This window comes from Rutilus rutilus, assembly GCF_951802725.1.
Source record: "Rutilus rutilus genome assembly, chromosome: 2".
NCBI classification, from domain to species: Eukaryota; Metazoa; Chordata; class Actinopteri; order Cypriniformes; family Leuciscidae; genus Rutilus; species Rutilus rutilus.
The window spans coordinates 8,196,974-8,210,110 of record NC_140210.1 but is presented as its reverse complement, the minus strand read 5'-3'; the positions used below and the strand labels follow the sequence as shown (position 1 = coordinate 8,210,110).

At 36.3% G+C, this 13,137-nt stretch overlaps 2 protein-coding genes across 3 annotated transcripts; both read left to right on the top strand.

Moving 5' to 3' along the window:
* The first annotated feature begins 2,377 nt into the window (after positions 1–2,377).
* On the top strand, positions 2,378–3,525 carry LOC311281517 (ATP synthase membrane subunit K, mitochondrial-like). The gene is made up of 3 exons (XM_084394524.1): positions 2,378–2,589; positions 2,995–3,087; positions 3,261–3,525. The coding sequence occupies exons 1-3, from the start codon at positions 2,521–2,523 to the stop codon at positions 3,363–3,365; spliced, it is 267 nt and encodes an 88-aa protein (XP_084250650.1). The 5' UTR covers positions 2,378–2,520; the 3' UTR covers positions 3,366–3,525.
* Positions 3,526–4,102: 577 nt separating this feature from the next.
* On the top strand, positions 4,103–9,369 carry socs1b (suppressor of cytokine signaling 1b). 2 transcript variants are annotated; one of them, XM_084394503.1, is made up of 2 exons: positions 4,103–4,238; positions 8,212–9,369. In XM_084394503.1, the coding sequence occupies exon 2, from the start codon at positions 8,257–8,259 to the stop codon at positions 8,845–8,847; it is 591 nt and encodes a 196-aa protein (XP_084250629.1). In that variant the 5' UTR covers positions 4,103–4,238; positions 8,212–8,256; the 3' UTR covers positions 8,848–9,369. The 2 variants fall into 2 exon arrangements, with proteins under 2 accessions (XP_084250629.1, XP_084250628.1); XM_084394502.1 differs by lacking the exon at positions 4,103–4,238 and adding an exon at positions 5,361–5,500.
* Positions 9,370–13,137: the final 3,768 nt, after the last annotated feature.

The following is a 13,137-nucleotide window of genomic DNA, read 5'->3' as shown; positions in this document are numbered from 1 at the left end:
CACTCAACAGCAAAACTGCCAAATGTTAGCGAATGAAATGTCGACCCATGAAGAGGAAACAACTGTGAAGCTTTGGGAGTGTTGATAGACTCGATCTACTCTGTGTTTTGATCATCGTTCTGAATCCCATTGGATTACCCATCCCAGATGCAGTAATACAAATGAGAAATGTAGATGTGAGCTAGTTGTGCACTTAAACTACTACTAAACGTTTATACTGTAAGTAAAAGTTTACCACTTATAGTACACTTAAACATAACCATTTATATACTAAAAAGTGGGCCAATTTAGTCCCAAGCATGAAATAGTACAATTACAAGTTTACTACTATTACATTGATATTAGTATACTTTAACATAAAATATAGGCTACTTGAACTACTTACTTGAAGCCTATACTGTATTCTTTTTCATAAGGGTCTCTGCGGTAGAGATGCATTTATTATTTTATTTCTCAACAGATTTACAAAGACCCCGCTCTGGAGCATCACCATGCAACTCGTGTTTCAATGTGACTCACTTAACACACAACTTCCCATATTCTATGACTTTTTAAGTAGCGCATCTGCTCACATTTTGTTTTTTTTTATTTCCTGGCCAATAATTTGTGGTTAAGATAATTAAAAGCTTACTGTTAAGCCATTTTTGGGCTTGACCCTTTCTTTTGTATATGTGTATATTATATTTTATAATAGAATATAAAATACATGTATTTGATATTTTCTAACAAAATAAAACAAAATAGAAGAGTCCTGTGGTGAAATACTGGGATCATCATGCTTATAATATCACACATTTAAATAAAAAATTGCAATATCACAATATGAGTTCTTTGTATCTGCTCTTGCAGGATATTAAATGTCAAAAAGCCTTCTCTTTTTGACCTTTTTGTTCCTCTGGTAAAAGACAGTCTAAAATTTCAAAAGGACTCCTCCCTTGTGTCACTATAAGTGACAGGTGAAAAGAGGCATAAGCCTATATCAGACATAAACAACTACCTCAATTCATTTGGGAAACATGAAGGCTTCCTGCTTCAGTTGATTTGAACTGTTGGCAACACAACAATCCTTCTGTATTGTTTCAATTTTAGATATACAGTACACTGGCAAAAATAATATTTCATGTTTAGTGTAAACATGCAGACTCCTATATATGAGTCGAAAAGAGAAGTGCTGCATAACTAAAGTTATTTTCCTATAAGTATCACAGCCCTCTTGGATAGATAAAACAGAAGAAAGCAGAACATTTATTTGCTATAAGTATAACTTTTGGACCTGTTTTACGCTAATGAGTCAGAAAGGAAACCTTGCAAGCAGTTTATGATAAAAAGTGTGCATCAAATCATGATAATCTGGTCTCTAGAAACGTCTTTTCTTCTAAGTAAATCTATGGGATTTTATCTGCTACCAGGCCAAAACCGAAAAAGTCTGATTACTTAGATAATAACTTACATCTCGCCTCAACAAGAAACAAGTTTTAAAAAAATGGTATGTCTGCAGCACAAATGGTGCAGGGCGACTTATGCTCTTAAGTTTATTACTTACAAAACCCCAATCATACACGATCAATAATAATTTATTCATGTGTCTAATGTTTTTAATTTTCTCAGAACAAATGTGTAAACATCCAAATGCAAAGGATCATTAAAGGGATAGTTCACCCAAAAATGAAAATTCTTAATTTACTCACCCTCATGTTGTTCCAAACCTATATGAGTTTCTATGTTCTGTTGAACACAAAAGAGGATATTTTAAAGAATGTTGTTAATCAAACAGTTGACGGTAGCCATTGACTTCCATAGGGGGATAAAAGGGCCTATTATGGAAGTCAATGCTACCATCAACTGTCTGGTTACCAACATTCTTTAAAATATCTTTTGCGTTCAACAGAAGAAAGAAGTTCATACAGGTTTGGAACAACAAGGTGAGCAAGTGATGACATAATTCTCATTTTTGGGTGAACCATACCTTTATGGGATAATGATGTCAGTTACCACCACAGTATATTGCAGGCTAAACCTTAAACAAAGGATATTCTGGATCTGGGAAATGGAGAGTAGCCTAATTGAGATAAAAAAATTTAAAAAATAATTCACTGTGTCATTGGGGAAGACATTTTTACACATTTTTTACAGACACAGAGTCACATTGATTTGAGGAAGTTAAATAAAAGCAGTTAAAAAGACTCCTATGGATTACCACATTGGCTCGATAACTTCCTCTGACCTCGGTTAGTAACATAGGGTTAGCACGCAAGTTTACACAGTTGACCATAAATTCGAACGCGGGCGCTTTAACCAGTTTGTGTAACCACATCTAAGTCCCGCCTCCAGATCTGCAGCCATTGGCTCAACGTCTGCAATAGGGGAGTTTTAATTGGATGCGTAAGATGGCATTTAAAAAGTCCGGAACTAAATGCAGCTGTAAACAACCGACGCGTGTCCTTGTAGATACGGTTGAGGTTTTATATAAATTTGGAAGAGTACACGTTTTAGAATACTTTTTTTTTGTGTGCTACAGTCATGCCGACATCCCCCGTGAAGACACGGATTCCGCTGACAAGTTTTGGTCATCTTATAAGCGAAGTGAAGGTACACAAAAAATAATTCATTGTTCAACATATCGCAGCCATTCATGCTGTCATATCAAATCAATAAAATATAAAGTATATAAATAAATATATATAAAGATATGATATATATCCCCTTGTCCTTCATAAAAAACATGAGAAAGTGTCTTTACCATTATATCAAGAGTTGCTTACAAATAGGCCTAGGCTACATCTAAATAATACACTAAATACAGTATAATAAAAATGCCATATGCATATTATGCTTATTCAGTTCCATGGTATTCATAAAAGTATGATAATACCACCTACCAATTAATGTATTTTTTGTTTGTTTGATGTACATTTTTTATTTTCATCATTTTTTAAAAATGTTTTGGACATGGTGTCAAATCTTGATATTTTGTAATGTGTATTTATATGACAGAGACAGCTCTTCGGGATTGAAGCACCAACCCCAACAGAACTGACTGGATGGAGGAAACATTTTAACAGCTACACAATACAAGGACGCAGGAACGTAAGATCAGGTTTCTCTTTACTGAAGAATTAGTATTACTAATTGCCTTGTCAGTAAGAGCATGTCAGATTGTTGATTGATCAAAGACAACAGTAACATCAGTAACAACTCCTGCTCACGTCACCACTTTGTCATTGTGTAATTTTTTTTCTCCCACTTATTCCCTTTTCCAGTTTGTTCTTGCCACATATGGTGTTCTTGGACTCACAGCTGCTGCCTACATGCTGAGACGCAGCAGCAGGAAGGAGGAACATGAAACAGCGTCTGCCTCCTCATAAACTAAAATGGAAAGTTAAAAATACAATAAAATATTTATGATCACTATATGGGAGGACTTATGTTTCTCTACATGTCACCGGCCAGATGTTTTCTTTCTTTATCACGCATACAGATTGTCGTTTTAAAAAATGATTAAAGTTGCAATGTTTTAACCCATTAGTCATTTGCCAGTAGAGTGCAGTGTAAGCTTATTGTCAAGTACATTTCTTGGAAGCGCTTTGCTTTATCGGTTCAACAGGCAAATTTGGTGGTTATTTTACAGCTGTTGATTTTAGGTTAGTGAAACTAGCAGCGCAGATGGGGGACGTTTTCCTGTAAAATGAAATGTTCAGAAACTATTTCAGAAATAACTGCTGTTGTAATATATATTTTTTCTGCTTTTTGTTTCATTTCAAGTTAATAATGGTCGGGCATCATTCTGAAAGTGAAGCTTAATTTACATCCTATGGATTTCATTAGCCTACAATATTCCATTATTATGCCAATCAACTCATGACTGAAAAACTACCCCTTTAACAATCCAAATTTCTGCCATATGATTGGTTTCATCTTTTAGACAGGGTATACTATTCAATTTGCATCCAGTGATTTTCAAACAGTTAGACATGAAGTGATAGTTAAAGTGCTAAAGTGAAACTGAAATGAAAGCACACCTGAATACAGGTCATCCGTTGTGATGATTTTTTTCTCCTGTAAATAAAGAGCAGTAGTAACCAGCCGTAGTAATTTGTGAATATGCAGGTGCTGTGGTGCATCAGGCAGTTGAGGTCAGTGGCATAAGATTGGGGCAAACAAATTTGGGTCTCATTTCAAAGGTAAAACTGCTTCAAGTGGAAATTTATGTTTGGACTCATCTGCAGTAACAGTGCAAGGTATTATATATTTTGTTTTTAAATTTGCAAACAAAACATGAAAAATCTATAAATGAAAATATAATGAATGCTTAATTATGTTTTAAGCAAACACATACTTGTTAAAGATATTTTAATACTGGGAATGGATTTGGGAGTGTTTTCTGATGTTTCTGATGCCCTGAACCTAATGTATGATGAATTGTTCCAGGGATCTCTTAAATTCTGCCTTGCCTGTCAGGGATATATTTAACAGATGTTTTTAGAGATGGTCTGATTAAAGAGTCAGAAGTAATCTTACAGACATCTACAGAGTAGAGCATCTGTTTACAGTCAAAAAGTGTATGTGTATGTATCCATTTACCAGTGAATGCTGCTCAGTTTACTGTGCAATAGTTGTCTGGCACACGAAAAAACAAACCGGACACTTTAACACTGTTTACGTTTTACTTCACAATTAAATTAGTATTTAGGTAAAAAAAATCTACATCTTAGATGCTATAGGCTATAATATTGACTTGCATTTGCACTAAAGGATGATCTGTGTTCTTTTAGTTTATTTATAGTGTAATTTCTGCAGAGTCTATGGAAAATAACATTGCATCTCGTAAATGTGTGGCTCATATTTATCTGTCATATGTAATTTACGGTGTCTTAAGGTTAAACAATAAAAGTAAGCCAGGGATAAGATGATACTCTTAACCCTTAACCTGTCAACGGCGATATGAGTTGGAGAAGATCACGTGATTTAAAGTAAACCAGAGCGTCCAAAGTGAAAGTGAAACAAAAGTGCACACTTAATAGCAGGCAAATATAATTAATTAGCAAGTATGGACTCATTTCAGTCATTGATTATTCTGTAGTCGTTTGCTTTTATCAGGCTTTTTATGTGCATTATTTGCTTAAATCGCCACGATCTTCGCCATTTTGAAGGCATTGAAAGAGAGTGCTGCCAAAATCCAACCGCATTCCTACATCTAGGATTTCTCTCGGCACATTACCCACTGAGTCCAGAGAGTGATGTAAATAAAATACGTTTGGATACATTGAGACACGTGTCCTTCATCCAAACAGTTCTAGGAATAAATGTCATCTATCAGTTATGATGTGCAACAGGCGAGACCGCCTTTTTTAAATGTTTCTGAAAACTTTCGCTTTCGATATAGCCTATTCTTTTGTAATGGTCAGCCTGAATCGGGTAACAACTAAAAATGTAGCATCGCAGGAAATCTTTACACAGTTCTGGAGAAGTCTGGGTTAGTCAACATCAAACTGCATTTGCGGTAAGTTGGCTAGTGGTTTTATTTCCGAGACCGGACAGCATGGAGGTGTTATCTTCACCTTTAATTTCACAGTGACGTTCATGTAGTGCTATTAGACACCGTTTTATGAAAACATCTGCAGTAGAAATGTAACTTAATGGTTATTCTGAAACACGTATGCCTATACGTGACAGATACTCGAAAATTGCTTTTGCCTGTTTTACTGGAGAAACGTTTACATTTCATTTGGAAGTTCTTTCGAGAAAACAGCCTGGAGGCTACTTGTATTTCAGATAAAGGCAGGGGCTTCACTTTTCCTCTGCTAACGGTTACAACCAACGCGTTTGTCTATAAAGAAGATATAACATCAAGACATTCAAAGAATTATGTAGCCGACCAAAGAAAACTACACAGAAAAAATTTATGATTTTTCAAATACGCTTTAAAAATAAAATTTATTGATACAAATACATTTTTTTTTAAATATGTAAAAAGTTTGATGTGAATATTGTTTTGATAGTATATTAGTTTACTATTCAAGTTTTCGAGAAATAGTTATTCTAAATGGCATCGTTCATCATACATTTTTCTTAAAATGTTTGTAGCCTACCATTTTCTACAGGTTTTTGATTTACAAATGTGGTGTCACCATTGCCTAAAGTAAAAAGTACTCAAATATACTTTCACTTTGGGTACAGTAGTCATCAGTGTATAAAATAGGTTAATTAAAAGGCTTATTAAAAATTATATCAAAATTACATTCTAAGGGTTACCCGTGTTGACGTGAACACAATGTGCCTTTTATGTCAAAAAGTTATTTGATACACAGTCATGACTCATGAGAGGTCTGCTTTTCTGTTTTATGGTATTTTTATCACAACATTCACTTGGCATCTAGTTTGTTGGTTACGCCACGCTGACTTTGATTTGGCTAACAAAACAAAAGTATAGCCTATATTAAAAAGATTTTTAAAACAAAAAAATCTTTATTTATTTTTTTGTCTCAAGCATCATGTGCATATAAATAGTCAAATTCTTTTTGGTTTCTGTTTCCAAGAATTTTACTTAACCCTCTGGTGCTGCTCGGCAGTCAAAAATGACAGATGTGTTTTTGTTTTTTCAGTGAAAAAAAGTACTATATTTTTGTTCAATAATGTTTTTTATTTACTATTTCGTATTTCTAGGGTATTTTTATGGTACCAAATTATATTTATGTAATAATTATGATCCATTTATTACCTGATAATATTTTTTTTTTAGCATAGACCTGAAAACTTGAGTCCAACTTGAACTGTTGTAAATCTTGAATGCTTTGGAGCACAGACTTATGTTTGGTTTCTTTTAAAAGAAGACTTGGCAGATTATTGTTTAAGTGAAAAAAGTTTTAAAAAAGTGAATTTTTTTTTTTTTTTTTTTTGTTGTTTAAGTTTATTATTATGAAAAATGCATAAAATACTATTTTAAAATTTTATATGAATATATATTTTCCGAAACATGAATAAATCTCAACAAGGTTGATTACTCAAACGAGCTTTTTTGTTTGGGCGCAGTACCAAACTAGCCTGGAAATCCAGACCTAAATCTAAAAGATTAATGGTCTGGCGTAGACTAATGAAAATCGCCCAGCTCGAGGGGCGGCACCAAGCATGCATTTGAAAATCTCACTGCACGCAATTGGATAACACTACGACCAATCACAACAATAAACCCCATACGCTTAGCTACCAGCGGAGCTAACTGGTAGATTAGACTCTTGCCGTATCCGGTCGGCAAAACAGCAAAAACGTCCTTCTTGCAAAGGAACGATTCGAGCGGCATCTTCTGTTCCTCTTTTAGATAAAAAGCCAAGTCTAACTCGTTCATTGTAGCGGCCAAAGCCGTTTCAAACAACTGGTATTCATCCATAGCCATCTTGCAATGTTCACTAATGACTTCACAGCGCTGTCGTCATCTGTTTAGCTCGCCTCTGGCCCGCCTATATCAGATAACCCGATGTGATTGGTGCAGCTCAGATCGAGGGGCATATTTAATGAGCATGTATTACTCGACACCAACACGATCTCATGAAAGTGCGTATCTATAGCACGAATGATATTTCTCGTATCATTTATACGCCAAAACGAGTTTTTGCGTTCAAATGATACGCACTGTAAACCCCTTGGGTAGGATTAGGGATGAGGAGGGCGTGCATATTACACGCCATAAAGTGCGTATCATATGCACGCGAAAACTGCGTATCATATGTACGCAAAAACTCATTTTTAACACGTATCATTCGTGCTATAGATACGCACTTTCATGAAATCGGACTCTCGACACCAGAGTAACTCGCTGAGCAAGTTCAACTTGTGCTCTCGCGAGAACTCTGGATTACCAGGGTAGTACCAAACGTTTCCACAAGATGAAATTCGCTTCCCATTAGTTTCCAGTACAAGCGTGACTGTTTTTTTTTTCAGGACCATTTAAGCTATTCAAATCATATCCATGATTGTTTGTTGTTGTTGTGTTCACATAGGCCGTGCCAAAACTTTTCCCAAGTTTTGAACCATTCTGATAAAGTAAAAAATTAAAAAAAAAACTTGTTAAACTAAGCCAATCTTTGGTTAAAGCTGTGCTTAAAATCCACTGTACATTCTCACACGTACTTGCACACTCACAGGCTTATCTCGAATGTGTCCGGACATGAGCTCTTCTCACTTCTTGATGTTTGAACTCTTTGTTCATTTGCGCAGGCTGCAGAATCATTCATCCATGCTTTGGGACCATGGAGGAATGGTATGAGTGGGCCCCGATTCAGAATGGTCCAGCACAATGACTCTGACCATACAGTTGCGCCACAGGGCCCATCCAAGCCGGCCGAGCCCTCTAAACCCTGTTCCGACCCCCCAACACACTTTCAGCCCTTTCGGCACCAGCAGGAATGTGACCTCATCACACAGGCTGTGGATTACTTGAAAAACAGTGGATTTTACTGGGGTCCCATGGAAGCAGATGAAGCTCATGCACAACTGGCCAAACTCCCTCTGGGGACGTTCCTGATCCGGGACAGCATGCAGGCAAATGTTTTCTTCACTCTCAGCTATCGGGCTCCTGAGGGCCCGACCAGCGTGCGGGTGCTCCTAAAAGGAGGAGGATTCAGTTTAGCAGGGAGTAAACATACTTTCTCTTGCCTTTTCCAGCTGCTTGGATACTATATTGCGTCCCCAAAAAAGAGTCTGAGTATGCCGTATCGCGGAGATGCGGCGCAGAGCCTACAAAAGCTGGCAAGAAGAGCTGTGGTACAGAGTTATGGGAAAGATAGTATTCACCAACTGCCTGTGAGCAAAAAACTTAAAGAATTTCTGTGGCTGTACCCTTTTAGTATATGAATGTGTGTTGTTTATTTGATGATTAAGTTACAGATGTTGACTCTTTTAACACAGGACAGTCATTTCATAGGATACTGTGCCCTTCACTGAACCCAACTAGAACATGTATTTACTATTTATGTGTGTAGTGATCGTTTAGACTATTCTCTGATAAAAAAGCACTACAAAATGTTTTATTTGACATAATGCAGTTCAGCACAACTCCACCTTTGGCCTTCGACTGTTTTAAGACAATACGGTACTGGGTCAGTTTGTATTTGTGTTAAAGGAATGATTTGTCAACGTAGTTACTTTTATTATTGTATTGTTTGTCTTTATGTCTGAATGTAAACCACTGACCACATGACATGTCGATATCAGTATGAACATTTAATGATTTTATATGGGTACATATATACAATATGTAGACTATAATCTATAGTATGTATTGTATAGCAATGTCATTCTGCTATGCAGAAAAATGCATTTCACCTGAAACGTTTGGATTGCATTTTATTAATAAAGATAAATTATTTGATGTGATTTACAGCTGTTTTTGCTGTCATCTCTCTCTCTCTCTCTCTCTATTTCCCTTTCGCTTTGGTTTCTTGTAACTCAAAAAAAAAAAAAAAAGAGAGAATCAGGAACCTCTCACATATTGACTTTACAGAAATGGCCCCATCTAGGGGGAAATTAGTTTCAGATTTATTTATTTATTAATAACATTTTTACTCTCTTTATCTCTATAATTTTACAAGTTTACTAAATTATTTGTTTAAATATTAAATATTAAATGATCTGATTTTAAATTCACCAATTACTGCATGTCATCATGTACATGTGCTTGTCAGGCCGAGCAAAACTGTGTTCATGTTGTGTTTTTGAGTGTATGGCCACAGCAGAAGCTGTGGGATCATATTAAAACCACAAACCATACACAGCCATACATACACAGAAACCACATCCTCTTATACAAAAACAGGAAAATGTGCATTTTCCTCTGTACCTATATTACAATTCCATGGCAGAATAAAACAGGAAGACATATTTTGTTCCAGTGAAACATCGCGTGCCTTTTTATAGGCCAGAAAACTGAAACAAAGACATCCATTGTGGTACAATACTGAATACATCACATACCAGTTACACAGAAGAGGACGTTGATTTTTGACAAGCTAAACATGTCAGTCTTTGGATAACATGTAATTTAAGCCACGAAATAAACTTCATTCCGTAAAACTTGTATAATGAACTACGCAAAAATAATTTCTAACGTATCCAGCATGTTTTATATTTACCGAAAAATCAAACATAGTTCACCTCTCAAGCACGTTATCACTTCTGTCAAAAACTTAGGCTGGCTGTTGGTTGGAATATTATAAATAAAAACATCGACATAGCACACTCATGGGAATCACATTTTTCTAACAATTATTACCTTATGATCCATCGGTTTTCAAATCCACCTCATTTGAATATCACATCATCGACGTCTGTCAAAAAATAATGTGCACAATACACTACCGGGTGTTTTGACTAGATGTGAGGGTGAAAATGGCGGCCTGAGCGGCTTCAACATGCTGTCTGTCAGATAACGCAAGTGAATAAAATGTGTTCTTCACTTGCTGAAATTGAATTGGAATGATCAGGGAACTGAGTGAAATACTTCACACTGCATGCTAAATAGAATAAAGCAGGGAGAAAAAAGTCCTACTGAAAAAACTTTGTCAGGTTAGTGAACATTGTTTAACGTGTTGGTTTTGACAGACATTTTTTATGCACGAACTATGCATTCAGGATTGTTTAACATGTTGGTTTTGACAGACATTTTTTATGCACGAACTATGCATTCAGGATTGTTTAACATGTTGGTTTTGACAGACACGAACTATGCATTCTGATATTCCTGATTTGAATGTTTTCAAATCATCTAATTTTCTATTCTATTGACTGATTATTTTTCATAATTTTGGTAATAGATTAACTGTTAAATGAGTGATCTTGAGATGAGTCCCTGTTGTTTAATTTTCCAATAAAAGATTTTTAGAAGAGACATTTTAACATGATTGATTACATTTAATTACCCCTTTTCTGTCCCAAACCGATTCAACTCCTAGCTCTCCACCTTCCCCAGCACCACCTGCCTAGATCTGGCGGTTCTCCCCACTTTTGTCTCAGCAGCTCGCATTTGTCATGTGTATCGTGGTTGATAATAAAAGCATAATGCAAAACTTCCAACTAAAGCTTCTTTATTACTACAGAGAATATATACACAAGGTTAATGTAAATCCACACATTAACACTTAAATCACAGAAGAGAACTGACAATGAACTGAATGGAACAGGGAGTAAATACACAGGGAAACATAATGATTAACAACTGAACATAATCTGTAGACTAATTTGGAAACAATCAAGGCTAAATTGAACTGAAGCACAAGAAACAACCACAGGAACCAAAACATAATCCTATTCACCTTATTAATGTGCATGTTTCGGCAGTAGCCTTCACTCATGCAGCAGCAGCGTAGCAGATCTAGTCCACCAAGACCAAGCCAATAAAATCTATTGTTTTATTGCTGATACAGGAAGCTGTAGGACAAAATATTCTTTCCTCCTCAACGACACTTAAGACTCATTTGGCATCCAACCATCAGCAGCCAGTCTTTCATCAGAAGCCAATTTACTGAATAGCAACATTATACATGGTTCAACCAGACATTTCAATGAGATTTACCATTGTGATGATTGGAAACACTGGCCAAAGTATCCTTTTGCATGCCTTGGCATCAGCTCTCACTTTCAGGTCCATTAATCAGAACAAAAGAACAAAACTTTCTTTGTGCTGTGTGTTATTGCTGCACTTATAATAAAAACCTGAAAGACAGAAAGAGAGCAAGATAAATAGCTCTTGAATGCTTAAACCACACTTCCTTCTTGCATACACACACACTTCTTTTGTATCTCAAACATGACTGTCTACATAGTACATTCAAATTTCAACATATGAAGTCAACATAAATATTCTACGCAACCAAATTTACTTCTTAACATTTTCTTAACAACAAGTGAAAAAGATATTCATTGAGGGGGAAAAAATGTAGGGGTTGATTTCATCCATCGGAAATGGATCGAACCATGACAAGAGAGTGTTTCATACGTTAATAGAGTCAGGTGATTGAAGGGAAGAGAATAAAAAAGTGAAAGCAATTTGTGAAAAAGGAAGTAGTGTCAGAGGAGAAAAAAACAAACACATGAAGACAAAACATTTATTTTAAGAAGAAGAATGTGCATCAGTGAATCATGCAGTTTCCTGTTGACATAATTTAGAGGGGCTTCATTCTGTAAAAAGTTTAATCCAGGGTTCAGTAATATATATATATATATACAAATCTGTTGAGAAATATAATAAATGCATCTCTACCACAGTGAAGCATAGAGGAAGAGGTGTCATTGGTGTACTTCACTGTGCAAAGTAATTTAATGCTTTGGAGTACAGGAGAATATTGCTGAATGGCCTACTTCCCATAAATTAACAATTTGTTATCTAATGAGATTAGATGTAATTTTACAACGAGATAATTCTCCTGCCCAAACTGCAAAGACAACCAAGACATGGCTTGAGAACAAGTCCATCAGCCTCATGTTTTGGCCTGGTCAGAGTCCAGATTTGAACCCTATAGTGAATATTTAATCTCACATTAAACTCAAAAGAGTTTACTGGGAGACATTGTTCAACTAGGCTACTCATGACCTGTTCATCCTGTTAAAAGCTGTCTGCAAGTTGGGGAAGTGTCAAGTTACTTTATCTACAGTTTTTGTGCCATTATCCCTAATTTCTTGACCAGTGATTTGTGATTAAAATGCTTGAGACCATTAAAAGACCACATATTTTGCCATGTTTGGCTTGGCTCATTGTTGTTGTTGTTGTTTGCCCGGAAATGTGTGTGTGTGTGTGTGTGTGAATGTGTGTGATTTTTGTTTATATTGTGTAGAATGCCTCTGATATCCAGACCAGACGGAGGACTTGCGCCTAGACACGACCACAACGCATGATGTAGTCAGCCGAATCCAGGCCGTATCCAGACCAGATGGAGGACCTGCGCCTAGACACGACCACAACGCATGATGTAGTCAGCCGAATCCAGGCCGTATCCAGACCAGATGGAGGACCTGCGCCTAGACACGACCACAACGCATGATGTAGTCAGCCGAATCCAGGCCGTATCCAGACCAGATGGAGGACCTGCGCCTAGACACGACCACAACGCATGATGTAGTCAGCCGAATCCGGGCTGTATCCAGACCAGA